This window comes from Phalaenopsis equestris, unplaced genomic scaffold (assembly GCF_001263595.1).
Source record: "Phalaenopsis equestris unplaced genomic scaffold, ASM126359v1 Scaffold000359, whole genome shotgun sequence".
Lineage (NCBI taxonomy): Eukaryota > Viridiplantae > Streptophyta > Magnoliopsida > Asparagales > Orchidaceae > Phalaenopsis > Phalaenopsis equestris.
Window position 1 is genome coordinate 734698 of NW_018164801.1, and position 26522 is coordinate 761219.

General features: G+C 34.0%; 2 protein-coding genes across 3 annotated transcripts in view; both read right to left on the reverse strand.

The window, feature by feature from the left end:
• The window catches only part of LOC110026263 (sodium/proton antiporter 2-like), an 18716-nt gene extending 6525 nt beyond the window's left edge, over window positions 1-12191 (reverse strand). For both annotated transcript variants that reach the window (XM_020727140.1, XM_020727139.1), the window contains exons 1-8: window positions 11839-12191; window positions 9512-9688; window positions 8733-8861; window positions 7335-7511; window positions 5134-5240; window positions 2461-2581; window positions 1917-1978; window positions 1526-1828 (exon numbers count right to left, since the gene is read on the reverse strand). In XM_020727140.1, coding sequence (XP_020582799.1) covers window positions 1526-1828; window positions 1917-1978; window positions 2461-2581; window positions 5134-5240; window positions 7335-7511; window positions 8733-8861; window positions 9512-9688; window positions 11839-12111 — 1349 coding nt within the window. In that variant the 5' untranslated portion in view covers window positions 12112-12191. The remainder of the gene's footprint in view (window positions 1-1525; window positions 1829-1916; window positions 1979-2460; window positions 2582-5133; window positions 5241-7334; window positions 7512-8732; window positions 8862-9511; window positions 9689-11838) is intronic.
• Window positions 12192-15592: 3401 nt separating this feature from the next.
• LOC110026231 (alcohol-forming fatty acyl-CoA reductase-like) lies at window positions 15593-21125 on the reverse strand. The gene is made up of 10 exons (XM_020727101.1): window positions 20968-21125; window positions 20736-20839; window positions 19219-19421; window positions 18874-18974; window positions 18610-18802; window positions 18328-18489; window positions 18126-18207; window positions 16770-17036; window positions 16552-16679; window positions 15593-16012 (listed from the first exon to the last, which is right to left on the reverse strand). The coding sequence occupies exons 1-10, from the start codon at window positions 21044-21046 to the stop codon at window positions 15862-15864; spliced, it is 1470 nt and encodes a 489-aa protein (XP_020582760.1). The 5' UTR covers window positions 21047-21125; the 3' UTR covers window positions 15593-15861.
• Between the last annotated feature and the right edge of the window lie 5397 nt (window positions 21126-26522).

A 26522-nucleotide genomic window follows, 5' to 3' on the forward strand; every position in this document is an offset into this window, starting at 1 on the left:
AAATGTTGTACTATTGTATAGCAACCAAAAGTTTTCAGCCTAAACCTGCCTTTTAACGCCTTGCTGTCCAAGAAATTCTCACCAAATTTCTTACTTTCGACCCGTGAACTCCACTGCCTTCGCCAACCGAATGGAGAGCTCTGATCCCTTCTGGCAGAGATCACACCTGTTCACCGGAGAAAACTTCATGTTCTGTGCTCGCGCCTCCTTCCCGCAGGCACTCCTCTGCGTCCAACAGAACAAATCAGGAATTCCTTCTCTGCCTCTCGCACGAGAATAACTGCCTCTCCAGAGCCGTCGTGCCTCGCCAAACTGCTCAGGTCCTCCTGTTTCGCGAACTCCAAAACAGGGAACTCCCCGAACCCTTCTCTGCGCGATCTCCACCTTTTCCCTCTGGCCGAGCTGCTCGCAAGACCAAACTCCTGCTCTGAAATCCTCTGCTGGCAGCCCTGTCGCAAATAATTTCGGCCCTTACTCGCGAACTGTTCCTCCTCCGTCTCGCCGAACCGCACAACCTACGGTGCAAATCCAGTCGATCAAAGCTTCCACTGCTCACCGAATATGTCGAGATTTGGCTGTCTGCGACGCGATCCGCTTGCTCCTCTGTTCGTGAATGCCGAACTCCTCTTCTTCTTCGCTGACTGCGAACACCTTTACGCGGACACTTTTAGCCAAGAAGTATGGATCTTCCCACAGACGACACCAATTGTTGTGAGATATGTACTTCATGACATAGAAATGAAACGCAAAGAACACAAACAAACACAGATTGTTTACGTGGTTAGATCCAACTGAATCTACATCCACAAGAGGGAATCGATCAAATAGTTCACTAAGACAAAAGAACTGGAGAATACATAGCTTATACATAGAGATGAGCCCTCATCTTCCCTCTATGGCCCCCGTCTCAAGCGACACCTTGATACAAGGTCTTAAGATGTTCTCTGTCTCTCAAGCTCTCTAGCTATTCTCTCCTCCTTTGTGGTAGCTTAAGATCTCTTCTCCCTTGCTCTCCTAAGCCTCCCACCCTCTCTATTTATAGAAGTAAGAGAGTGGTAGGTGGGAGGTAGGTGGGAGGTAGGTGGGCGGTAGGTGGGATGTGGTAGGTGAGCGGTACCACATTACAAAAATGTCATTTTACCTTAGTTCAATAATTGGGGGTCAAAATAACATTAACCATAATAACTTTTTTGAATCAATTAACTGTAGATATCAATTAATACCTGCAAAAATTTAACATTATGAAATTTACATTTGAAGATAAAAAAAAAATAAAATAGGGGCATTTAGAAACATACAACCTGATATGTATTTACATATCTAACACCAAAACTTTACTTTTTACATTTATGCCACACAAATCTTTCATATCACATAAAAAATATCATTATTTTAACTTCTAAAAAGTGAAAATACCTTTTCATGCATAGGATAGGTAGTTTGTACGTAAAAATTGAACTTTTTAGATATGTAAATACAAAAGAATTGAGTGGTATGTATGTAAATCTTCCAAAAAGATACCTACCTGCTCACGGACAAGAGTATTCCCAAGAAAAACAGAACTCCTTGTGTATCGATGCGTGATAAAGCCTGTGGCACCTTCAACTTCTGCCTTTCATCATCCCCATAGTGAATTGCATCAGTCAAGATCCATAGAACTCCCAGACCAAGAAGAGCACCCATGAAAGGTGGAAGCCCAGTTACAGCTTTGAACACAGGAACGAAGAGTAAAGCCCCCACTCCTACTGCAAAAATAAGCTGTCCTCTTGGAGCCATTTTTTCCAACCCCAGTGCAGTAGAATGTTGCCCACTTGCATCATTAACTTCGCTAGCCAACAAGAGGAAGATAATTAAGCTTGCTGCCATGGATGTTCCTTCGAATCTCTCAACTTCGAAAACAGTCACTGATTACTCACCTTGTGAGACACAACAGTGCTAATGGCACAGCTAATGATACAGCAGACGGAATAAACAGGGCCTGAAACAAAGCAGCGAATTATTTGATTAACCAATGACTGAATGTATTTTAACTGGGAAATAAACAATACTGACTATGGGGATATCACAAAAATGAAACAAAATGTCAAAATGGTCTCCAGTCTGTCAGGGGTCATATTAGTCCTGGAGTATAAAAATATCAACTAAGTCCATAGACTCTTTTAAAGGAAGCTAAAATTAAAATGATACGGCGACTAATTTGACATTTTAATAGAATTTTTGGTACTTTACTGCTAGAAAATATTAATAGAACAACCCAAAAATACATGTTCAAATCTACGAACGTGAAAAGTATACCACAAATAACTAAATAAAAATGAAGAATATCAAATAGAATAGAGTGCCTATCTAAACTGACTTTCCGAACAAGGACTATCATGAAAGTTTTAAAAGTCTTCAGAATCAAATAATGCGCAAGCTAGAGATTAAGTTTAGAAAGAAAAAATAGAACCATTAGTGTACCTTTATTGTTGCTAAAGAAGATATCTGTCCATGAATCCAAAGCATGGTTGTTGTGACATCACCAATCGGTGTCCAGGAACCTCCAGCATTTGCTGCTATCACAACAACAGCTCCTAAAATTCTACCAAGTAAAGCCATGAATGAGACTTGTTTTGAAGTTAAAAAAAACCTTGGTAAGAAATTAGGAAGATTTACATACATAACACTTAATTCCTGTGTATTCACACATCTAACACCTGAACATCAATTTTCACATATATACAACCTTATCTTGCATGAAAATATGTATTTCCCCTTTTAAAAGTTAAAATAGTGGCATTTCTTTATGTAATATGAAAGATTAGGGTCGTAGAAAGGTAAAAACTAAAGTAGAAAGGAAAGGTAAAAACTAAAGTTTAGGTGTTAGATATGTAAATACACAAGAATTGGGTGGTATGTATGTAAATGCCCCAAGAGATAATCATCTTTTTACGTCTGTAATGGTAAGTGTTAACTTTGCCAGCAGAAGGCAAAGCACATCCGAGTTTTACTAAAGAAACATAATAGCTAAGGAAGCACAAGAAAAATAAATGAAAAGGAGCCCTTATTGCCATTTAGAAATATGAAAACTGGTGATGGCACAACCAGAGGGAACTATTAGCTAACCAAATATAGCAAAAATATGACAATCAGTTAAGGATACCAATCGGAGCACAGCTATTGATTAATCGGTCCTTCAGTATATGATCTTTAAAAGAGAAAAATGTCAAAATTGTCCGTTGATTGTTTGCAGTCGGTCATTTTAGCCCAAGAGTATATAAAAGTGTCAAATTAGAGCTAATTGGACAGCAGCATTATCAATGCATTACATTCCTAGTATAGGAAATTTACAAATTCAATTGTTTTTTTGGAATAATTTGAAATTTAATGTAAAATAACAATGTATTTCATTTGTTCATTTTCTTTGTATTGAAATTTGTCCGATTTGACCGATTTTCAAATTCACACCCAACAGCCTGCCCCCGGCCACCGCCCGCCTCTGCCAACGCCTTAATTTTACATTGAAATAATTGTTAACATTTAAAAACACAAAAAGAAAATAGCCACTCGTTTATTTTTTTACATTGAAAGATAATGTTCTTCCTATATAATACGAATATAAGTATACCAATGATATTCTTATCTATAATGAACTTTCAGGCTTATTTTTCTAAAAAAAATAAATAAGACATATTTTTCCTTTTTTTTAATATTAAAAAAGCATCCATAAAAATGTCTACCATAAATAACAATTCAAAAGATAGAAAATATGACCCAAAAATATAGAAAAAAGTTCTTAAAAAATAAAATCCATAAAAATCTACAAAACATTAAACATGCATAAAAAAAAGAAAATCTATTTTTGTTCACAACAAACTATGCCCTCCATAATTAGCTTCATGAGGATACTAAATTCAAATCCAACCTAGGCTCATACAACAATCAATATCATATCAAATTATCAATGCTATCAAACATTATGGCTGAAATTCTATGCTCATAGGAATGAGACGCGCACACTAAATAGGTGGTAAACTTGAATGTGGTGATTCCTCTAAGCCAAAATCTATATATTTACCAATGTCATTCATCTAAAATTTTGATTTTATCTCAGACATCTAATAGGACACAAAGTCCTCTGTTAGTCGGAATTGGCTTGCACTTGACCATTTAATTAGTTTCAACCCTAAGTTTATGAAGTACCTTTAAGCGAAGCAACCCTTGATTGCAACAAAGATATTTAAGTCGGTTGGGCTGACTACCTCTAGAAATTAAATAGATTAAGGCTCATAAGCTGCCGAGAACGACTGAGCAATGGGATCATGATTGAATAAATTATTAGTCCTCCAAATCAAAATGGATCATCCATTCTCCTGAACCAAGAGGACTTTTGCTGCAACCAAACTACGAGAGAAAAAAAAGTAAGCCCTAATCTAAATTTATCACCCTTATCAAAGAGGTAATTAGATAATAGAGAGTTGCATTCATAGAAAACTTTTGAATAAAAAAAAAGTCAGCCCTAATCTAAAATTTGTCACCCTTATCAAAGAGGTAATTAGATAATAGAGGCTTGCATTCATAGAAAACTTTTGAATAAAAATAAAATAAAATCCTTGTGAAAAGATAAAATCATTGGGTAATGATTTATCATTCTTTCAATTGTCTCATATAAAGAAAATTCAGCCTCGCCCAAACATGTCAGTTAAGGAAACATTTTTTCAAGGCCCACCTCTCTCTCTCTCTCTCTCCCTCTCTCTCTCTATCTCTCTCCCCCCTGTCTCTCTCTTTATATGTATTTAAACAGTCTGAGAAATGTCAAATTTCCTGCAAATGAAAATAAGAAATAGATGACGAGAACATGAGGGCTGGACCATTTTGATAGTACACCAATTAAATTTGGGATTATCCAGAACAAAAAAAATGCATCTCTTCTTCTTCATTGAAAGTTGATGAAGAAAAACAGATAGAGAGTACCCTAGAACATGTAAAAAGAAAAAAATAAGCATTGCAAAGAATCAAATTTTCTGTAACTTAAAGTGAAATCAGAAATATATTTACAATAGAGATCTGAATGGTACAATCAATCCAATTAAATTGAATTCAGCTAATTCAGTGATAGAAATTAAAAAAATTACGCAAAAGAGAATTCTATACCTTCTATATTCCGACGGAGGAACTAATTTCCGCAAAAGAGAGACCATAACAATTGTTGAGGTTAGATTGTCAAGAACAGAACTAAGGAAGAAAGTAACAAAACCTACCTGGAAAATGTACCAAATACATGTATAAAAAATGCAAATTCAGATTTCTCTAAAAACATAGCGCAAAATTCTGTTTAGCAGAACCAAAAACCGTACAAGTACTAAGCATTGAAGTTGCAGGCTTAAGAAAAATGATAGATGCATATGAAAATCCATGTAAAAAAGGGTGAACTTCATTTACTAATTAAGAATAATTTTAGAATAATACATAGTTAAAAAAGAAGACTATCAGCAAATTGACTAATTTTAGTTACAGATAACTGAGCAAGTCATTATAATATTAATAATAATACAGCTTTGCATCTATTAGAATCCATTTATTTACAAAAACAATGGTATAATAAATGCCCAATTTTGAATCAAACTCTTGACATATGGCTCTGAAAAATCTTAGTTCGGTTTAGGGTAACATATGTCAATCAGGAAAGACGGAAATCAGACAGCTAAATTAGGAGTTCTCTATAATTAAGAGCTTCCTTATTTAAATTATTTTCAATGTATTTATTATGATTTATTTCCCTTTTAGCTGAATGTTTAGATTAAAAATATATATTATTAAGTTACCTAAAATAGATTATGCATTTTATTTTGTACCAAAAATATATTGTAAGATTATTATTTAATAGAATGAAAGCAAAGGGAAAAGGAATCGTGCCTATTCAGAATTCAACCTATTTTTCTCAAAACTTTGACATGGTATCAGAGCCAAATTTTTGCCTTAACCACTGATAATTGTTGGAGTACCGTCAAGACTCCCTTCCCGCCGGCCTTCTTGCAGGACGGGAAGGGATGGGAAGGGAGGAACTATTTATTTGTCTTGATTCTTGCTCTTCTACTCGTCGTCTTATTATTTCGTCAGATCTCCTTTGCTAGTCATCGCTACTTCTGTTGCATCTTCGACTGCTTCGTCCATTTCGACTTCAGCTTCTTTGTCGCACTCAAGGATTGAAGGCTTCAACACTCCTTTCTAGACTGACGGCTTCGACAATCTCGGCTTCGACACTCTTGGCTTCGGTACTTTCGGGCTTCGGCACTCTCTGGCTTAGACACTCTAGGGCTTCGACACTTCAGATTTGACCCTCTCAGGCTTCGGCACTCTCAGGCTTCAGCACTTTCGGCTTCGACAGTCACTGTTTGAGGATTTTTTGTCCTGACAATGTTATCAGTTTCTTGTTGGCAAATTGATGTTTCTTGATCAGTCAACATCAATTTGAGGGAGGATGTCAATCAGAAAAGACAGAAATCAGGCAGCTAAATTAAGAGCTTCCGTATTTAAATTATTTCTAATGTCTTTATTATGATTTTATTCCCTTTTAGTGGAATGTTTAGATTAGGAATATCTATTATTAAGTTACTTAAAATAGATGATGCACTTCATTTTGTACCTAAAATAGATTGTAGGATTATTATTTAGTGGAATGAAAACAAAGGGAAAAGGAATCGAGCCTATTCAAAATTCAACCTATTTTTCTCAAAACTTTGACAACATATTGATCATGATATCACTTTGTTAACAAGGTACCTTTCTTGCTCCCAACTTATAAATATTACTGGAAAGCTACGACTAAGCAATACAAAAAAGCAAGACAAAAGAAATCTGCAGCTGTTAATGGCAAACAAATATAGCTATATTTCTTCGAAAACAAAGTTGAAGACAATGACAAAAAATTTTCATTACTGTGCAGCTCAAACTTCTTACCAAATATAACGTTTACAAGCCGTTTTCTATTCATAAACGGCTAGTAAATCCTACAAGTCTAAAGATGCAGTTTGCAGCATATTCCAAAAGCAGAGTTTGCAGCATATTCCAATCAGGGAGAGCTCTTAATGAATTTCAAAATTCACATTCTCATCATTTCCATGCTAATACTATCATAACCAAAATTAAAATTTTAAGAAATTGTGGTAACCTAAGACTTTGGTTAGTCAATAAAATAATTATCTGGAAAAGTTTAAAACCCAAAATCTAAGTCCAATAAAGAAAAATTGAATTATATAAATATATATATATATATATATATATTCATCATTTATGAAAATTCTAAAAAGTAAATAATGCTAAGAAAACGTAGTATTAATAGAGTAAGTACCCACCACCCAAAGCAAGATTCGAGGATTTCGTGTTGCAATGTTGTCAGTAACCAACTTAAAACCTTGATGTGCATCAATAATTTCCACTATAGTCATTGCACCAAGCAAGAAAAATACAATTTCACTCACTTCAGCAGTTGCTCTTGTCAATTCAGTAATAGCAATATCTGTTGAAGGAGCCTGCATCGCAATGGATATCATAAAGAAACTGCAAAAAACTTAGGAAGATTTGCATACATGCCACTTTAATTCGATGTATTTACATATCTAACACCTAAACTTCAATGTTTACATATAAGCCAACATACCTTCGCAAAAAAAAAAAAAAAAATGTATTTCACTATTTAAAAGTTAAAATAGTAGTATTTTTTATATGAAATATTTGGGTGGTAGAAAGGTAAAAAAGTAAAGTTTAGGCGTTAAATATGTAAATAAATAAGAATTGGGTGGTATGTGTATAAATGCCCCATGACATTATATCAAACTAACAACAAGAACAGGAGGTTGGTTTAAATCAATCATTATAAAAGAGCTGAAATCCTGACTCAGCTGTTGTTAAACAAATGGCATAATAACTCAGAATAGTTTAGCTTATGTAACATAAAGTGAATCTTTCCATAATATTAGATTTTAATGGAAACCATTCTGATACATATTTTGTCAAATTTGAATCAAGGTTAGTCCGAGGGGGGGTAAGAGAGACGGAAGGGGGAAGGAGTTAAAAACTGCAGAGAGCAAGAAGGGGACAGTGAGAGACAAGAAAAAAAGAGAGTGAGAAAGAACCCACCGAGGGAGAGTGAGAGAAAGCAAAGTGAAAGAGATTGAGAGATTTAGAGAAGCCACATGTAAAGGGAGCAGGAAGTGTCTCCAGAATGAAGGATTTGAAGCGTGAACATTTATTTTCTTCTTTACCTCATTTTGAATCAATTGAAAGCCTAAAATAAAATTATTTTGGGTTCCTTTTATAAACTCAATTAGAAACCCAAGGTATATTTGTTAAATTTTTTATGAAATTTTGGTTAGAATTTTACGTGAGGAAAGAGAAAGGAGCAAATCTCGTGAAGAAAAATTAGTGGAAGCGTAATCATGGATAGAAATTTTCATTCAATGAAATCTGATGTTTGTAAGAAATATTAAAAGTGCAATTTTATTTAGAGCTTTATGTAAGATTAAGTTAAATGCCTAAAAGTTGAAGCAAATATTCACCAATTATAAAATTTAATTAAATAATCAATGAAAAATTGTAATATCATAATTCATAATTATAATTTTGTCTATGAAAGAGAACTTGCCTTGCAAGAATGAAAATTTGCAGAAATAAGATATGATTCATATAAATAAAAGTATTTAGTTATATGAACTATAACTATAAAATTCAAAAAAAGAGTGTATGAAATGTACCCCAATACTTCTGATAACCCACAAGCACACAGCCATCAATAATCCTACTCCACTTTTGTTGAATGCTAAAGATTCTTCAAAAATTATGCCTGCATAACCTAGCACAAACGCCAAAGCCATGGCAGTATCCTGTATCATAAGATTTCCATCAGAAAATATTTATGGTAAAAGAAATTTTACATAGAAATGGATGACTTCAAATATATTGCATGGCCAAGGTTACAAGACTTTGGGCCCCTTTGGTTTGCTGAAACAGAAATTCAGTGTAAAAATAATGTATTGTACTTATAATACCTTGAAGTTGTTTGGTACAATGTAAAATAAATAAAGATTTCATATTTTCTTGTTTCGTTTGAAGAAAATAAAATCTATATAAAATATATAGCCAATGGGGACAGGCCGCAGCGGCAAGGTGGCAATGGCAACCGGTGGCAGGCTAGAGGACGGGAGTTGGCCGGCATCAATGGAGGCTAGCAAAACTTTATGCAAAATGGTGTATTTAGAATTCACACAGATCCAACAAATTCTACAGATGTTGAAAATGAAGGAAAAAAATGAATTCTAAATACATTATAACTTTACACTGCATTTGGAATTCATCCAACCAAACACCTAAATTTCTAATACTCTTGCAAAAGAAATGTAGCGCACTCCTTTTGAAGAAAAACAAAGAATCCCCTTTAAATAAGCCCCCAAATAGAAATTCTCTCTGATTTGGCAAAAGGGCTAATAAAGAGCATTTTATTTAAAAAAAAAAGGTTAATAGGGTTAAACCCCACCTGATTTGCAGCCACCCAGGAATGATTAATAGCAGTGGCCCCTGCCAGAGCCAATATAAGAATGGTAAGAGCTTTTAGTAGATCAGGCTTGGGCTGGTAATTAGCTTTGAAATCCTGCGAGCTTACTTCATCAACCGAACAGAGGGGATCACATACTCCAGAACCATCCATGAGCTCCTATTTATTTGCATAAGTTCACATTATCTCTACATAAAATATTAAAAGAAAATTTACATACGTAGCACAAAATTCTCATGTATTTACATATCTCACACCGAAACCTTCATATTTACATACAAAGCACTTTGGCGCTTGAAACATATGCATGAAACGGTGGATTTTAAAAATAGTAATAATGCTATTTTTTTATGTGATATTAAGGATTTGATCCAATGTGTGTAAATATAAAAGTTAAGGTCTATGACAAGTAACATAAGAATTGTGTGCTAGTGTATGTAAATGCCCAATACTACAATAATGAATGAGCGAAAAATGTGAGACTGTGTTCCTACAACTTAAGTGCAATATAGCATTTTTATAGAAGATCATAAAACTATAACTTGTCATAGAAAGACGATATAGTCGAGCTTTGATCAAAGTCCATGTCTAACTGATGATGAAACATTAATAAAATTCAATATGTGCTCGTTCCACATACTTAAATGCTCCATCTTTGCTTCAACACTTATGGAAAGCGTTTGATTCTCCTAAGAAAACTAAGATTCCTCTTCTAATGATCCATCCAGATTAATTAACACTTTCTGAACATTTGATTAATAAAGATGGCATTCCTATATAACAGAAAATGGGGCTTGACACAATATATAAACGAGTACACGAAAAAAATAGAAAAAATAAATAAAGATCTCATACCCCGGAGATGAGAATGAAATTTATCTAAATAGATATATTAGAATGATTTCTTGTCTGTGTGTCCTCATCTTAAATTTAACAAAGTGGTGCATGCGTGAAAATGAAATATACTATATTTATCTGAAATTAATCAAATAATCTGAAATTAATCAAATAATATATATATATGTAGGAGTACATCAAATGGCAAGGATATAAGAACAAAGTAACCTAAAGAAAACAAAAAAGTTTGACAGTTTAAAATAAGATTTATTCAAGATATACTATAAAGTCAAACAGGTATATATTTCCATTCACATCAACATTTATAAATGTAAAGATGGTGTGCACTAGAGTGCCCAAAATTCTGATATTGTGTTCTATAAGACACAAACCCACTAGAATTGAATGTGCTCCTTATTATTATTATTATTTGGAAGATTTACATACATACGACTTAATTCATATTGATTTGCATATCTAACACCTAAACTTCAATTCTTACATATCTACAACCTTATCTATGCACAAAAAGGTGTATTTAACTTTTTAAAAACTATAATAGAGATATTTTTTTATGTGGTATAAAAGATTAGGTTTGTATAAATGTAATAAATAAAGTTTAGGTGTTAGATATGTAGATGCATGGGAATTGAGCGGTATGTACGTAAATGACCTTATTTTTATTAATACAGTTGTTGTTGTTGTTGCTGTTATCAGTATTATTATTATGCAGAGTTTATTATAAGCGAAAATTGAACTCAAGAGCTTTGCAACAACTTCAAAGGTCCTAATTAACTGGACAAGTTGGCAGTCAAATGTTTTAAAATGTAGGACCGTTAAGTTCTAGTAGTATATCATAACGGCTCTCAAGGGCTGTCAGGTAAGGGATTTAAGATTTAACTTAAATAAGCCTGATAGAAATAAAAAAAAGGCAAATTTTAAAGCCTGGATTTAACAAATCCACTTTCTTCTCAGTTTTGTCTCAACGACCGGATGGACTAAATACTGTTGTTGGCAGGATTTAGTAAATCTGGATTTACTAAGATTGTTAAGCGACAGGCCCTAAAAGTATTTGCTTTTCTTAATTTAGGATCATTTGGCTCTAGTAATCTGGTTCAAGATCATTTGTATCAGTGGACTGCTGCTTAAACTATAGGGTCGTTCTAGAGGACTGATGTGTTATATACCAATCATCAAGATATACTTATGAGGGAAACAGAGGCATCCAAAGGCTCTGAAATTGTTCATTTTTTTCAGCTATTAGATCCCTGATTTCTCCTTCTAAATTGGAGATAGAAAAAAAAAAAGAAAAAATTATTTGAAGCACAGCTTCTGCACTAATCTTACACATCCCCATGTTGTAATGATAAATGCTTAATCGCTCTCAAGCTCAATTTATCACATCAATTCACTAAAAGAATGCAATATTAAAACGGTAATTGCCAGAACGAAAATGGATGATGAAGAAGAACCTTGTACTCTCCACCGCCGACAGCAGTTTTCCCTCGCTGAAGAGGGAAAGAACCTTTGGCTTCCTCCTCCGCCCCCACGGTCACGCTGGCGCGCTGCCTTCGCTGGCGACACAAGGAGAATGCCGGTAAGGGTGGAAAACGGGGGTAAATTTGAAGCTGAAATCGCGCGATGTGGAGAGATGAAGTGCAGCAGGTTGCCGCTGCAGGGCTCTTTATGGAGACTGAGCGTTGTGGGGATGGGCATCCGAACGAGCAGGAGGCGGAGAAGGCCATTTCCGAGAGAGATGGAGGGAGCCCGAGTGTGTTTCCAGCCTCGGTCCGTGCGATACCGATTTACATACAAACCACGCAATTCTTGCGCATTACATTGCAAGTCAATTTCAAAATTACATATATATATAGTAAAATGATAAAATAATCACGACTGTTTCTATTTACATGGGATCATTTTAATTTAGAATTTATAAAAATGATCAAATAATTTCTGATTATTTTAAAATTAATTTCTAATAGTGTCCTATGAAGATTATTTCAACCTTAATTTAAATGAAAAATATTTTTTTAATTTAAAAAAAAATAATATTTTTAGTTAGATATGAATGATTTGAGTAGTGCAAATGTGAAAAGTAAAGTTTAGCTGTTAGATATTTAAATACATAAGAATTTAATAATACTTATTATTCAGGTAAATCTCTATCTTTGGTACTATTGACTTAGAGATTGTTCTTGAACCACATCCAAGAAATAGAATGTAAATGAAGAAAAAGGGAGAGAGATAAATATTGATGAATAATGTTAATTTTTCATAAAATGCTTCTTTTAATTATAGAAAAAGTAGTACAATAATGATTTCACATTTTTACACCCATTTAGAGAAGGTCAGTACTGGGATATTTCTATCATCTTACAAGCATTATTTTGTCGTCTGGTTGCTTTCTGATTCGGCCTTCCAAGCTTAATTGATTTTGCTCAACTATGTCAGCTCAATCGGTTGAGTTTAGTCAGTAGTGTTTGATTAGCTGATTCAGCCTAGTTGACTATCTTCAATCCTCGGTAACGAGTCTTTGATTCTTTCTTGGGTTGTCAGAGAAAATTTGTTAAATTGGCTCATCAATTGGGCACCTCCACTAAAGGACGGACTATTGCATCAAGTTAGCTTTTCCTACAATGGATGGCTCAAACACTACACTTAAATTACTCACCCAACTTCTTGTTTAGCCTTTTGGCATGTTGGGATTTGGCCTAGTTGATTTGGCTTCGGTTCGACTGGTTAGATGGGCCTCAAGATCTCTTTGTAGTGGATCTACCTCCATCGCATCATTTTTTTATTGAATTGTTAGATCTTTGTAAGATCTGTGCAAACAGCTTTTTGATATAAACATATCATTTTATTTTCAAGAGGATTCCCTTTTTATTCTTATAATAAATCATAAAAATAATTATTTATTAATGTTGCTCACTTGCTCTTATATTTGATTCAAATTCAAGCATAATACTGAAGTCATAAAAAATATTACAGTATTTTTTTTTGAGTGTTTTATTCATCAGTGTTATTTTGACCCCTAATTATTGAACTAAGGTAAAAGGACACTTTTGTAATGTGATACCGCTCACCTACCACATCTTATCTACTGCTCACCTACCGCTCACCTACCTCCCTCTCTTACTAGGATGTTGATAGATTTGAAAATAGCAATGTTTGGAGTGCTTTTTTAATAACTTATAAAATAATGATGCAAAAGATGTAAATTCATAATATAATAATTTACCTAAAATTTAATAAGCCTATAATTTTAAATGCAAATGTGGAATCTTATATCATTGTTCATGGCAATAATTAAATAGCTCAATGTGGAAGAAAACAAGAGGGGGGGAAATATTTCAACTAATATCTACAATTTAAAATCCTTGGTCACGATACATTAAAGAGCAATGCTGACTGAGTAGATCCCAACGAGCAATGTGAGTCAACACATCAAGATCAACGCTAGTATGACTACACTAAAGATCAAAGGGATCTAACTTGAGTCATTTTTCATGTTACGGGTCCGCATTTAAGAATCTCTCATACTATTTTAAACTTGTTAGATGTAACATCTCCTTTTATTGATCATAGTAAGATGTATATAAATGAAACTCTCTCATTTCTTTATAGTTATATCATTCTACCTCTCCTATAAATGAAATAGATAGGTCAAATATGAGTCAACGTGTTTGTATAAATTCTAAGACATTTGATGTTATAGCAGCTTTAATTCACAGTATGCACATATTAACAATCTTATTTGCATATTATAACATATGCATTTTGTAACAAGGGTTTAGGAGATGAATTTCTCTATGGAGTTGAGTTATTTATTAATATCGCATGTTGGCAACGATTTAGGAGGTAAGTTATGGATTTCTTATTTTGCAAATTTGAACTCTTTTTTTTTTTTTTTTGAGACTTTTGTACTTTAATTTCTCTTTTAATCAAGTGATCATGTTGGAGCGTTCAAGCATGTTTAGTGAGCAATTCTCTCTCTCTTCCTTGGGATGGGGAAATAGGAAAGATGTATGCGAAGTTTTATTTATGATTTTGTGTTTACTATTGTTGGATGATGATTAAGTTATCGTACTTAATTTACATTTCATTTTGACTAAGTGTGATACTAATATTTGTTGAGTTATAAATCTCAAAAGAGGTGATAATGAAACCAATTAAGTTAATTACATTAATTTAGTGGAATAGAGATATATCTACTAAATTAATGCAAACTTAATGGAAGTTAGTGATGAATATGTTAAAAAATTGGAATTAGGGAACTAATCTGATTCTTAGCAATACTTTTTTATTCCACCGGAAGGGGGTAAGGAAGAGAATAGCTCTTGTTTGTTGTGTATATTTGATAAATTTTGACATAAATTGACTTATTGAATCATTCAAAGGGAGAACTTTAATAATTGAATAATTTTTCTCTTTCTTTGTTGATAACTTTAGACTTTCATATAGGACTTTAATAAAATCAACATTTTAGACTATGCACAACATTAATAAGTTAATACTTTTACAATTAGAATTCATCTCGATCCTTGTGGAATCGACAACCACTCCAACCCCGTTGCTACTAATATGTCACATATACTTGCGTGAGCCGCCTGTGCTTCGGAGCACCTGGTGCGAGTAAGAAACCATCACACATTCTTCATTAATATGCATGGGAAGGACGCCCCACCTTTATTATAAGCATAAACATTCATTTAACCAAAATACTAAGCAACATAATGAATGCCATCTTCCAAAGTCTTCTACAACTAGTTTAGTGGTGATCACTAAACAATACAACTATCATAAACAACTATAAAACTAATATATATAATATAAGTACAAAATGATTGTGAATTGTATGATAAAAAATCACAAACAAATTTCATATAAATTGAAAAGAGAGATCACCAAAAGTAGAGGAATCAACTAGCTAATTTTTCTTTTGGACGAACACTTTGGAATCTTCTCAGAGAAGATGAAGTTTAAAGCATAGTTTTTTTCTCCAAAATATTAGAATGATCAATATTTATACTACACACTAATTAAGTGGAGATTAAGGGGTAACGTATGATTAATCCTCTCTTAGCTTTAATTTTGAAGCTCCTTTGAAATGCAGGCATAAAAAATCTATATTTATTAGTCTATTTTTACTTTCTAAGCTTTGTAAGTAAGGATCAGTCCAATCCAAAGAAGAGCAATAAGAGCTTCAATCCAAAGTACTGAAAATATTAATTAGTGTGATTAGTAGAATAATTAGAGAAACAATACCTTGCTTTGAATGCTTAATCTCTCCATGCAACACGTACATTTGCATGCAAAACATATAAATATTACAAAAGCACCCTCCTTATTCTTTAACGAACAGTATTAACCAAACGGTTTTATAAATCAAACCATTTTGTAAATTACTCTAATGATCAAGCGTATGACTGAATAAATAATTTCCCCTCACCATAATAATATTAATAAATTTTCTGCTGAATCTTCACGGAGCTTCAGTTGCAGGCATACTTGATCACACCTGGAATGTGAATGCTGTAAAAATACTCATCCCAATCTATTTTCTCCGGATCAAAATAAAATATTTGATTTTCGGCATGCTTCTTTGTCGCCATTCTCAGTCTCTCCAAGTTAAAATCATCAAAACTGCACCAAAGTTATCATCTCATTTAAACAATATAATGTTAGATATACATATATATGGTGTCGAAATAGCCTCCAATTATTTGCATGAGACCTAATTGTTAGAATCAGAGTTTATAAAAGTGTCAACATAGCATCCCAAAATCTTTAAATAGGGGTTGAAATAGTCATAATGAAGGACTATTAGAGCTCAATTTAAAAATAATCGGGAAGTGCTATTTCACTTCTATAAACTCTGGAACTAAAAACTCCATGCGACTATTTTGGCACTTTACTCTGTGTGTGTGTGTGTGGTGAGCGTGTGGGCGTGTGTGTGTGTGCCGCGTACCCCGCCTGTTGGTTGACATCCAAGATATAAGACCCCTCAGGTTGGGGGTTCGAATCCTCTCTGACATGATTGGCCTTAAGGAGATGGCGTTTGAATTATTAGACACATTTGGGGTGGTTGGAGGCGTGTATAATAGCCTCTAACCATTACTTTTTAAAATGTGTATATATATATATATATATAGGATTTATAAAAACAAATAAAATGGACATACCATCCCTTGAAGAAGCAATAAGGTATGTAGAGATCAATGAGAAACATCAAGAATTTGTACTTTCTGCTGAGCTCGTTGTATTTTTTTAAGAACATGCAACAAAATATGATATTTACCAAACGCAGCATCTGGAAGCAAAAATAAAATAAAGTTTATTGCGAGGGTATATATATAATAATTAACGATGGGACTGAAAAAGGGTAAAGAAGAAGACAGACCTCCAATGGCAGCCAATATCGAAGGAACAAGAATATTCGAAAGAAGGCCAATTTTTTGAAGATGGGAAGTTTTCTTAGGCGGATTTCTTTGCCATTCTTTCCAATTTGTGGGTTTTTTGAAAAATAACGGTACCCACATTGCTCTAAAATTGAGTAATTGACGGGATTTCTTACAGATGAGCTTATATGATAGATGAATTCTCCTTGCTTGTTTGAATGTGCAACAACCATTGCTATCATAGCATTTGCAACCATATCCCCAGGAATCTGCAATTTTACATAATTATTTAGCCATAATTAGTATTTTCAACTTAATTTCATCGATATTAAAGCCTTGTAAATTTAGGGATGATGAAATACAGAGCACCTGGAACATTGATATTTACAAATCAAGCATGGACCCAGGAATTTTTTTGAGGTATCGAAACGATGCATTTACGCATGCCATCCTCAAACCATTGAGAATTTGATAAAATGAATAATAAGGGCATGAATTTTGATGTTTGAGTGAGAATTTGAAATAAGGAGATCATTTCATAATAGGGAGATTATTTCATAATTATATTGATTTATATTTATAGTTTCTGATAAAATTATGAACATAATGCCACTGTTTAGACTTATATATGGATTGTTAACTATTGCATTTTTAACATATGGTTACATAGCCATATGAATTAAAAATGGCTTTTATTTATAGAAACATTAATCATAATTTTTCAAAAGAGAAGCTAAATGATAATAAAATTTGACTAAAAGGTTAATGTAATTTGATTTAATAAAAACCAATACTTAATCACTTATAATTAGCTTTAATTCAGGGCTAAAAGACGAAGTTGTTCTCGTTCCATAATATGATTAAGCATGTTTTTCATTATTATACGTGTCATGAATCCTCCTGATGTCTAGTATTCGGGAGGTAATATTTTCTCCTTCAATAGAGTAATAACAAACATATCACACAATTCTCAACGCCTAAGCTTTAGTGCTTATATTCATATTGTGGGCTCTAAAAATTAACAACAACTCCCCGTGAGCTCTTTGTATTTTGTTTTAAGCGAACATTGAAGGGTCCAATTTTCAGAAGACAAATTGGATTGTAGATAAGACACTACACAGAGATTTCACCTTCATTTTGCGAGGACTTTTTGATATGGGATTTGAGGTTCCCATAAGTGCAAGTCACTATGGTTAATTACCTCTCCCGATAGGAGGAGGGCACTTTCGATTAAGACAAGCCATTAAGATAAAAATTCATAAGAATTGTGCGGTACATATGTAAATTTACTTACTTTAGCATGTGGTAATTTTAAAAATTAAGATAAAAAATATATATAGACAGCAAATAGGACTCACCACATCCATTCGAGAATTAATATCTGCAACAAAGCAAGGAAGTGTCCCTTTTGCATAACCGACTATTATGTTGTCAATTGTTCTGCAATTATTATTGTAAAAGACAAATCATATATGATCTTAAATTTAGTTAAAAAAAATTGCAATATTACATATATACCAAATTATAATTTAATGCAAATTATGGTTTGTTTGTCTTTACCTATTTCCTTCAATCCAACCGGGAAATGGCTCCTTCCATGTACTAGTTATAATTGTTGGGCGAGCTATAACAAGGGGCATGTTCCCTCTTAGCTTCCCAACCATCATCTCACCCATTGCTTTTGTGAACACATACGTATTTGGCCACCCATAATGTCGAGCTCTTCAATCAAATATATATATAAAAAAATATTTGTAATTACATCATTATATGAAAAGAGTTAATATGACCGATAAATAATATTTTGTTACTCCCAATTAAATGTATATTTATATTTCAAACCTTTCAATGCCGAGCTCTTTCATGGCCATTTTCTCGGCTCCCATAGTCGTGTTGCCAGATCGGAGTTCTTTCTTTCGTCTTTCGACCAGTTCTAACTCGGATTCAATGTCTAAATACATATTGCCTTTGAGTGCTTCCCCCATGCTGAAAGCCTTCTCTAACAGCACTCCCTCCTTTTCTCCAGTTACATATGCTGAAATCGTTGCAATAAAATATTTTCATAATGTAATCATTCTTGAAGTGATGTGATAGATGTGTATTTACCAGTCGAAACATGGAGAAAAACCTCAAGTTTGCTGCACTTTTTTGCAAAATTCATGGTGTGTTTTGCGCCTAAAACATTAATATCCAAAGCAATATCATACCTGCAAAATTAACAATTTCACATATCAAATGCTTTTTAAAATTTGAAAGACAGAATGAATGTTCAACAGATATTGTATGCAAATCATAGAGTGCAATAATAACAATAACATTTTAAAAAGAGCATTAATATAAATGTTAAGGATTTGATTGGGATGCATGTTTATATAAATGGATAAGAATTGTGCAATATATATATGTAGATGCCCCCTAAAATGTAATTAAAATGGTAATTAGTTTAATTACCTGACATAAAAATTGGTTGTGGCAGCTACATGGATGACCATGTTGACATTCTTCCACAATAGTTCTCTCATATTTATGTCTTCTATTCCCAAATTGTGATGAATAATGTCTCCTGGAACTGCACAGACCTTCTCTGCCATAAATGAATTGAATTCCTTCCCATGCTCTTTTCTCAGAATATCAAATAATTCCTTTTCTATCACCTAAATTTACAAAAAAATAAAAAATAAAACATAATTAATGGTTTGTATAATATACAGTTTTTCTTCCTAATAAATTATGAACTAATTATATTAATATTTTAAATATAAATAAATTTGTAAATATTTATAAAATATTAAATTTATGCAAAGATTAAATGCATATGTATAAGAAAATTATGTCATTTTATTGATATTTATTTATTTATTTTATGTAAATATTTTTTAATAAATTTTGTACATTTTAAAATCTGATCTTTAAAAATTGAGCATATTTTATTCCCTTTATGCTCTATTTTCTTACCGTGTAACTATTATTTACTAATCATATAGTACATAAATATACAAACTTATATGTTCAATCATTTAACATTAATGTGATATTTTAACATCAAATATTAAATACAAAATATTGAAGCATTTTCACCAAACAATAAAGCTTTTAAAAAATTAAAAATGTCCAAAATAGTTTTAATTGACCCTACTGTTACACTGTGCCATCTCAATCAATAAATGTTTACAGAACAACCATAGGAGGAAAGATTCTAGAAAGACCGAATGGAAGAGTGCAACCCGAATGACTCTATAAGACTCCACCACATTCTAGAGCGTTAGAAAGAAAAGATCCTTAAAAAACTCAAGAATAACATTAGAAGGATATAAGGCTATGTACATATGAAAGAATGGTGTAGAATTATCTAGAAAATTTACTATTCTAGAATAAACTCTTAGGCTTGGAGGGGACTATAAATATGGTCCATCCCCCTCATTTGGATCCATCCAATGATCATAAGCATTTAAGTGTTGTAACTACTCTTTCTTAATGAATTGTTTCTTTCTCGAATACTTCTGCCAAACTCTTTAACTTTTGAGAGACTGATTTAATGACAAAGCAGAGTGCTAAAGCGCTGGATATAATTAGGCACATTTCCATTTTATATGTCAAATCTCTTAACATGAGTAAAATAATGTACAACTCCTAAGACTTTTGTCAGACATATTAAATGCAAACTTTATTTTCCTCTCGTACTCATTGTGACTGTCTCTCTCTATTAATTTCACTACAAATTTATTCGGGACATTTACATAGATACCACACAAATCTAATTTATTTACAAATCTAACACTTTAAAAGTCTTACAGTTTTAGAATCATACCAGCCAAGTTTTTGATATCACATAAAGGTACCATTACCATTAACTTTATGAAAGTGAAACACACATTTTGATTCATAGGCAAAGTGATGTTAATGCAAATATCAAAATTTATATGTCAGATATGTAAATGCATCAGAATTTTTTTTGAGATTAGCAAAACCTCGTTTTGGAGACGCTCCTGAGCAGACTTGGCATCACTGGCTCTTACAAGAAGGTAAAGCCTCTTCACCTTCGGCTGAACTCTCAGCACCTTCTCCACAAATACTTCCCACCAAAAACAACATTAGCTTAGCAAATATATATAAATTATATATATATACTAATAATAATTATTATTTACATAACAATATAAAAAGATGTTGAGGAGTTGCAAATAAAATAATAATTCTCACTCTTTGCCAAAAAGCCGGTTGAGCCAGTGATGAGAATACTCTTATCTATCAACGCATCCACCATTCCACCCAACTCCATTTCAAATGTAGAAGACAGCTGAGAGAGAGCGAGAGAGAGAGTATGAAGTTGAGGCCTTGGGGGAACATGGAAGGTGCATGGTAAGATGGTTATATAGAATTTGGGAAGAGGAAGTTGAGGCTTTCCCATATGAGCTTTGGAGGAGATATTTAATGTAATAAATGAATGAGTTGTTGGTTCAATAAAAGCTTCCATGTTCTCTCAGACTGCACCGAATACCCACTGTTGATCAATCTCCTCCCCCCCCCTAAACTTATTACTTATTGCAATATAGGTAAATATATAAATTTTATGCTCCCAAGATAAATGCAGTCTTTTTTTTACCAGATAGAATAGTTAAATGAATGTTGAGAGAAAATTCCTTCACGTGAAATCTAATCTATTAGGTAAGTGTGCGTCCATGGTTGTCATTTTCAAGATGTAAATAATTAATTTTTCACAATTAAAGCCTTCTCAATCATCAGATTTTTCTGTTGACTGAATGTTCACCAATTAATTCTCACCAGCCTATAGAACCACACATTCACCATGAATAATGTAAAGAGAATAATACAAAATGCATCGTATTAGAGTCTCTCCGTACTTTAGAACACTTTATGAAGCTTTTATTGGGGGGTATGTATCAGTTATTGTGATACATATATTGAAATTAAATAAGAGAATAATCTTTGAAGTGAAAAAATAGTACGAGAAAATTCACACTAGAAAATAGTTATAAAGCGGAACACACATATTTACGTGGTTCGGCAAATTGTTTACGTTTACGGAGTTGCAGGGGATTTTACTACTTGAAGAATATACACTAGTCGATCGTCTCGACTTACAAGAAGAATCTCTTATTTCGTTGCTTTTTCTTCTTCTTCTTCTTCTTCTTCTTCTTCTTCTTCTTTTATTCTCTCTCTACACTGAAATACATTGAAGAAACTCTACATCGAGATACACCGAGGAAGATAAACTTACAAGAGAAATAAAACCAATTTATCTTCTGTCACAAGCCACCAAGAAGAAGTCATGAGATCTTCTTTCTTCTTACTTTTATTGCAAGAAACTACTGCTTGCATTTTTCTACCACTTTCTCCCATGGAAATCAGTGAAAGTCCGAAGAAGAACAAAAAAGTTTGTGACTTCTAAATTGAAGAAGAGTCGTGCGTGCGAGGAAACTCTACATCGAGATACACCAAGGAAGATAAACTTACAAGAGAAATAAAACCAATTTATCTTCTGTCACAAGCCACCAAGAAGAAGTCAAGAGATTTTCTTTCTTAAGAAGAAGTCATGAGATCTTCTTTCTTCTTACTTTTATTGCAAGAAACTACTGCTTGCATTTTTCTACCACTTTCTCCCATGGAAATCAGTGAAAGTCCGAAAAAGAACAAAAAAGTTCGTGACTTCTAAACTGAAGAAGAGTCGTGCGTGCGATGCCTTTTATCACGAACATGAAGCGCAAACGGCTAGAGAGTGGTGGGAGATGCGAACGACAGATCGTGGGAACAGTTCGCGCGGAAGGTCGCGACTTCCCACGATCGGGAACAGGGAGGCGTGAGCTGGATGGGGCTCCAACTTAACAGCTTCTTCTTTACTCTACATGACCGAAAACTCAATAAATTCACCATCAAACTTGATCAGTAAAATTGAGGGTTTTCAGTGTCCAATTGATTAACACAATCATAATAAAGATTTATGCGACAAAAGGCAAGATAGTGTTAGGAGATTGCGTACGTAAACATCTAAAACTTAATTTTACATTTTATGTTAATACCACCCAAATTTGATTATTTTTAATTTTAAAAAAAAATAAAATACACCTTTCATGATAAATGAAAGTAAAAAAAATAAATTTTAGGTGTTAGATATACAAGTATCTAAGAAAACATCAGAATCGAGTGGCATATATGTTAATATTTCAATTAAAAAAACACAGTAAATTTCAGTATTAAGTGATGTTATATAAAGAGCAAATTTCTAGTTTTTTTCTTAGAACAAATATACAAAAAAAGTGGCAAATTTAACGTGTCAGCATATTAAGGTTTCTTTCTTTTTTTTTTCTTTCCTTAAAAATTGAGTGGTATTATGAAAAAAAAAGCGCAAAATAATCTGATTAACTATTTAGTTATGATGGCCATAGAAAATTAAATATATTTAGATTTTAAATACACCATAATTTTTTATTAATTTTAATAAACTTCAGTCATCTAAGAAAACCATATACATATATATATATATATATATATATATATATAATTCAGGAAGTAAAATACTAATAGCTATTCAACAGGTCGCCTGTTCATAAAATGTTGGCAGCCATAAATCAATAAATTCCTCCATGTGCAGATATGGGAAAGTTTGCTGCCTGTTGTTGAATCCTGAAATCACATCCCATAGAATAGATGGAGAGAGAGAGAGAGAGAGAGAGAGAGAGAGAGAGAGAGGCAGTTAACAGTAATGAAGAGGAAGTGTTAATCTTGTCCGGCTTTTATTGGTTGTCTATTCATTGTACATGAAATGATCTCATTATTTATAGGAGAGATGGTACAATATCATAATATTATAGTTCTTGCCCCTGCTTTTGATGAGAGCTGTGTAGAGTATTCTTGGTATTTCAATGGTATGAGCTTATCGCTTAACTACTCTCTGCTTGATTAGTAAACTGAGATAAAAAAGTTGCTAGTCGGCTGATCTTGATTAGCTTTGGGTCCGTAGGACTAATTCGATCGGTTAGACTTTACAGATCAGTTGATTTGATTTGACTATCGACTCTTGATCCCTGATAAGGAGCTTCTTTCGGCAGAGCGATGCTAAATTACCTAGTGGAGGGATCGTGAACCGAAAAGTAGTCCTCTCCTCAATGAGGAGAGCCCGAGGGATGTATGTGAGACTCTTTGTTGCATTTTTAATTCTTGAACATTGATAAGGAGCCTCGGGGGTGTTTGTGAGATGATTGATGATATTTAGGAGCTTGATCTTTCCTCAGGCCAGATCCATCGGATGGTAGGTTGCTGCATTCGTTCAACTTTCTTGTACTGGTTGACTTGAATATATATTTTTTTCATTTATGATCAAACGGCTCAGATTCGATCACCTTCATTACTCGGTAGATTTTGGCCTTGTTTTCTCTGGGCGGCTGCATCTGATCCGATAAGTTGGTCTCCTTGTCTTCTGTAGGTGAGCTCTTCAAAATAGATCACCTCCTGTTTGAATCGAGTCAAACACGAAAAAAATTTTAATCTCAAATTATGAATGAATCTAACATGAACTATTGTATTTGATCTCGTTTGGCTCATTTAAGAACTGTTGAAAGATCTCGAAAATACTAATGATTACATTCTATATTTGTTATAACTCTATATTTAGAGGGTTATAAATTATATGAGCGATCTTGGGAATCTCAATTTATTTCTCTCCTTAAATTAGAGAGATTAGCTGCCTTTTATATTTTGTTATTATTCATTTCCTTTTCTACTGCATTCTGTTTTTATTCTTTTCCTTACCAGTAAGTTCTGTAATATGTATTTATAACCCTCTTTTCATCAATAAAATCAAGTCATCTCATATATTTTCATGGTATCAGAGTCATACAAATCTTCTTCGGTATGACGACTTCTTTATCTTCCTCCCAAGAAATATCCTCCACCTCATCTGTCCCTGTTCCAACCGGAATCGATGACACTTCCTTCCTCATCATTAGCCACAAACTCAAAGGCCAGAACTACCTCCAGTGGTCCCAATCAGTCATGATATTTATCTGCAGCAGAGGCAATGATGACTATATCACCGGTAATGTCGTCGCTTCGGCCAAGGATGACCCAAAATTCCGGACACGGAATGCGGAAAACCACATGGTCATGTCGTGGTTAATCAATTCCATGACCAACGACATCGGCGAAAATTTTCTTCTCTACGGCACAACCATGAGTATTTGGGATGCTGCTCGAGAGACATACTCTCATTCAGATAGCTCATCCAAGCTCTTCGAAATCCAAGCTCTTTGAGATCGAGTCAATCCTTCACGATCTTCTCCAAGGTGATCAATCTGTGACTCGGTATTTTAATGCCCTCTCACATTACTGGCAGCAGTTGACATGTATGAAGTTCATGCCTGGTCATGCACTCCGGACTCCAACTTATACCGTCACATCATCGAGCAAAAAAGGATATTCAAATTCCTTCTCAGCCTCAACAACTCTGTTGATCATGTCTGCTTTTTGGTATTAGGCTTCAAACCACTACCGAGCATTCGCAAGGCCTTCTCCGAGGTTCGCCGCGAAGAAATCCGTCATAAAGTCATGCTTGCGCCTACCTCCACCTTGCCCAATCTCTCTGTTGACGCCTCCGCCCTTGCAGTTCGGGTTCCTCCTCCTCGACACAACGACAACCCATCATGCAAGGGTCGTCCCTAGTGAGACCACTACCGCAAACCAGACCATAAGAAAGACACGTGTTGGGTGCTTCATGGAAAGCCAACCGATTGGAAGCCTCCATCTAATGGCGCTCCCTGTGCCAACAGAGTCGTCGCTGCCGATGACCTTCCTGCACCAGCGTCAAGTCCATTCAACAAAGAGTAACTAAATTTGCTGCACAAACTGATCGGCAAACCACCTGATCTGACTGTTCCCGACCCCATCACCGGCCTCCTTGCGCATCAGGGTACGTTCTACTATGCCTTCACAGTCAATCAAGGATCCCTCAGTTAGTGGATCATCGATTTCGGTGCTTCTCATCACATGATTAGCGATGTCTCCCTTCTTTCCCTTCGTCATGACTATATGTCGTGCGAAGACAACTCCACCATCCGCGTTACTAATGGCTTTGTCTCCAAAGTCACTGGCTTTGGCTCCATGCGCATCACCCAAAACATTCTACTCCGATTTGTGCTTCATGCTCCTTCTTTAAATTGCAATTTAATATCCATTGGAAAGTTGACTACTGATCTGAGGTGTATTGCTAAATTTTTCCCTACTATTTTTGAATTTCAGGATGCGGACTCGGGGATGACGATTGACAATACTGAGTTGTGCTCGGGCCTCTACGTCATCAATTGTATTTCACAACCACAACCCCGTTGCGGACATTTGTCTACCCATCATTATGTCTTCAATTCAAGTGTCAATAAAGATTCTGAGATCATGCTTTGACATTTTCGTCTCGGCCATCCAAATTTTATGTATCTTACAAAACTATTTCCAAATTTATTTATCAATAAAGATGTTCGTTCTTTTTAATGTGAATTTTGTCAACTTGCCAAACACACTAGCACGTCATTTCCACGTGTTGGTTACACCTCTTCCCGACCCTTTCTACTCTTTCACAACGATATCTGGGGCCCATCCCGTGTTACAACTCTTACCGGGACTCGGTGGTTTGTCTCTTTTATTGATGATCACACTCAACTAACGTGACTATTTATTATGAAAGATAAATCTGCAGTTGGTCGCATATTTGAACAATTTTACTCAATGATCCAAACACAATTCCAAAC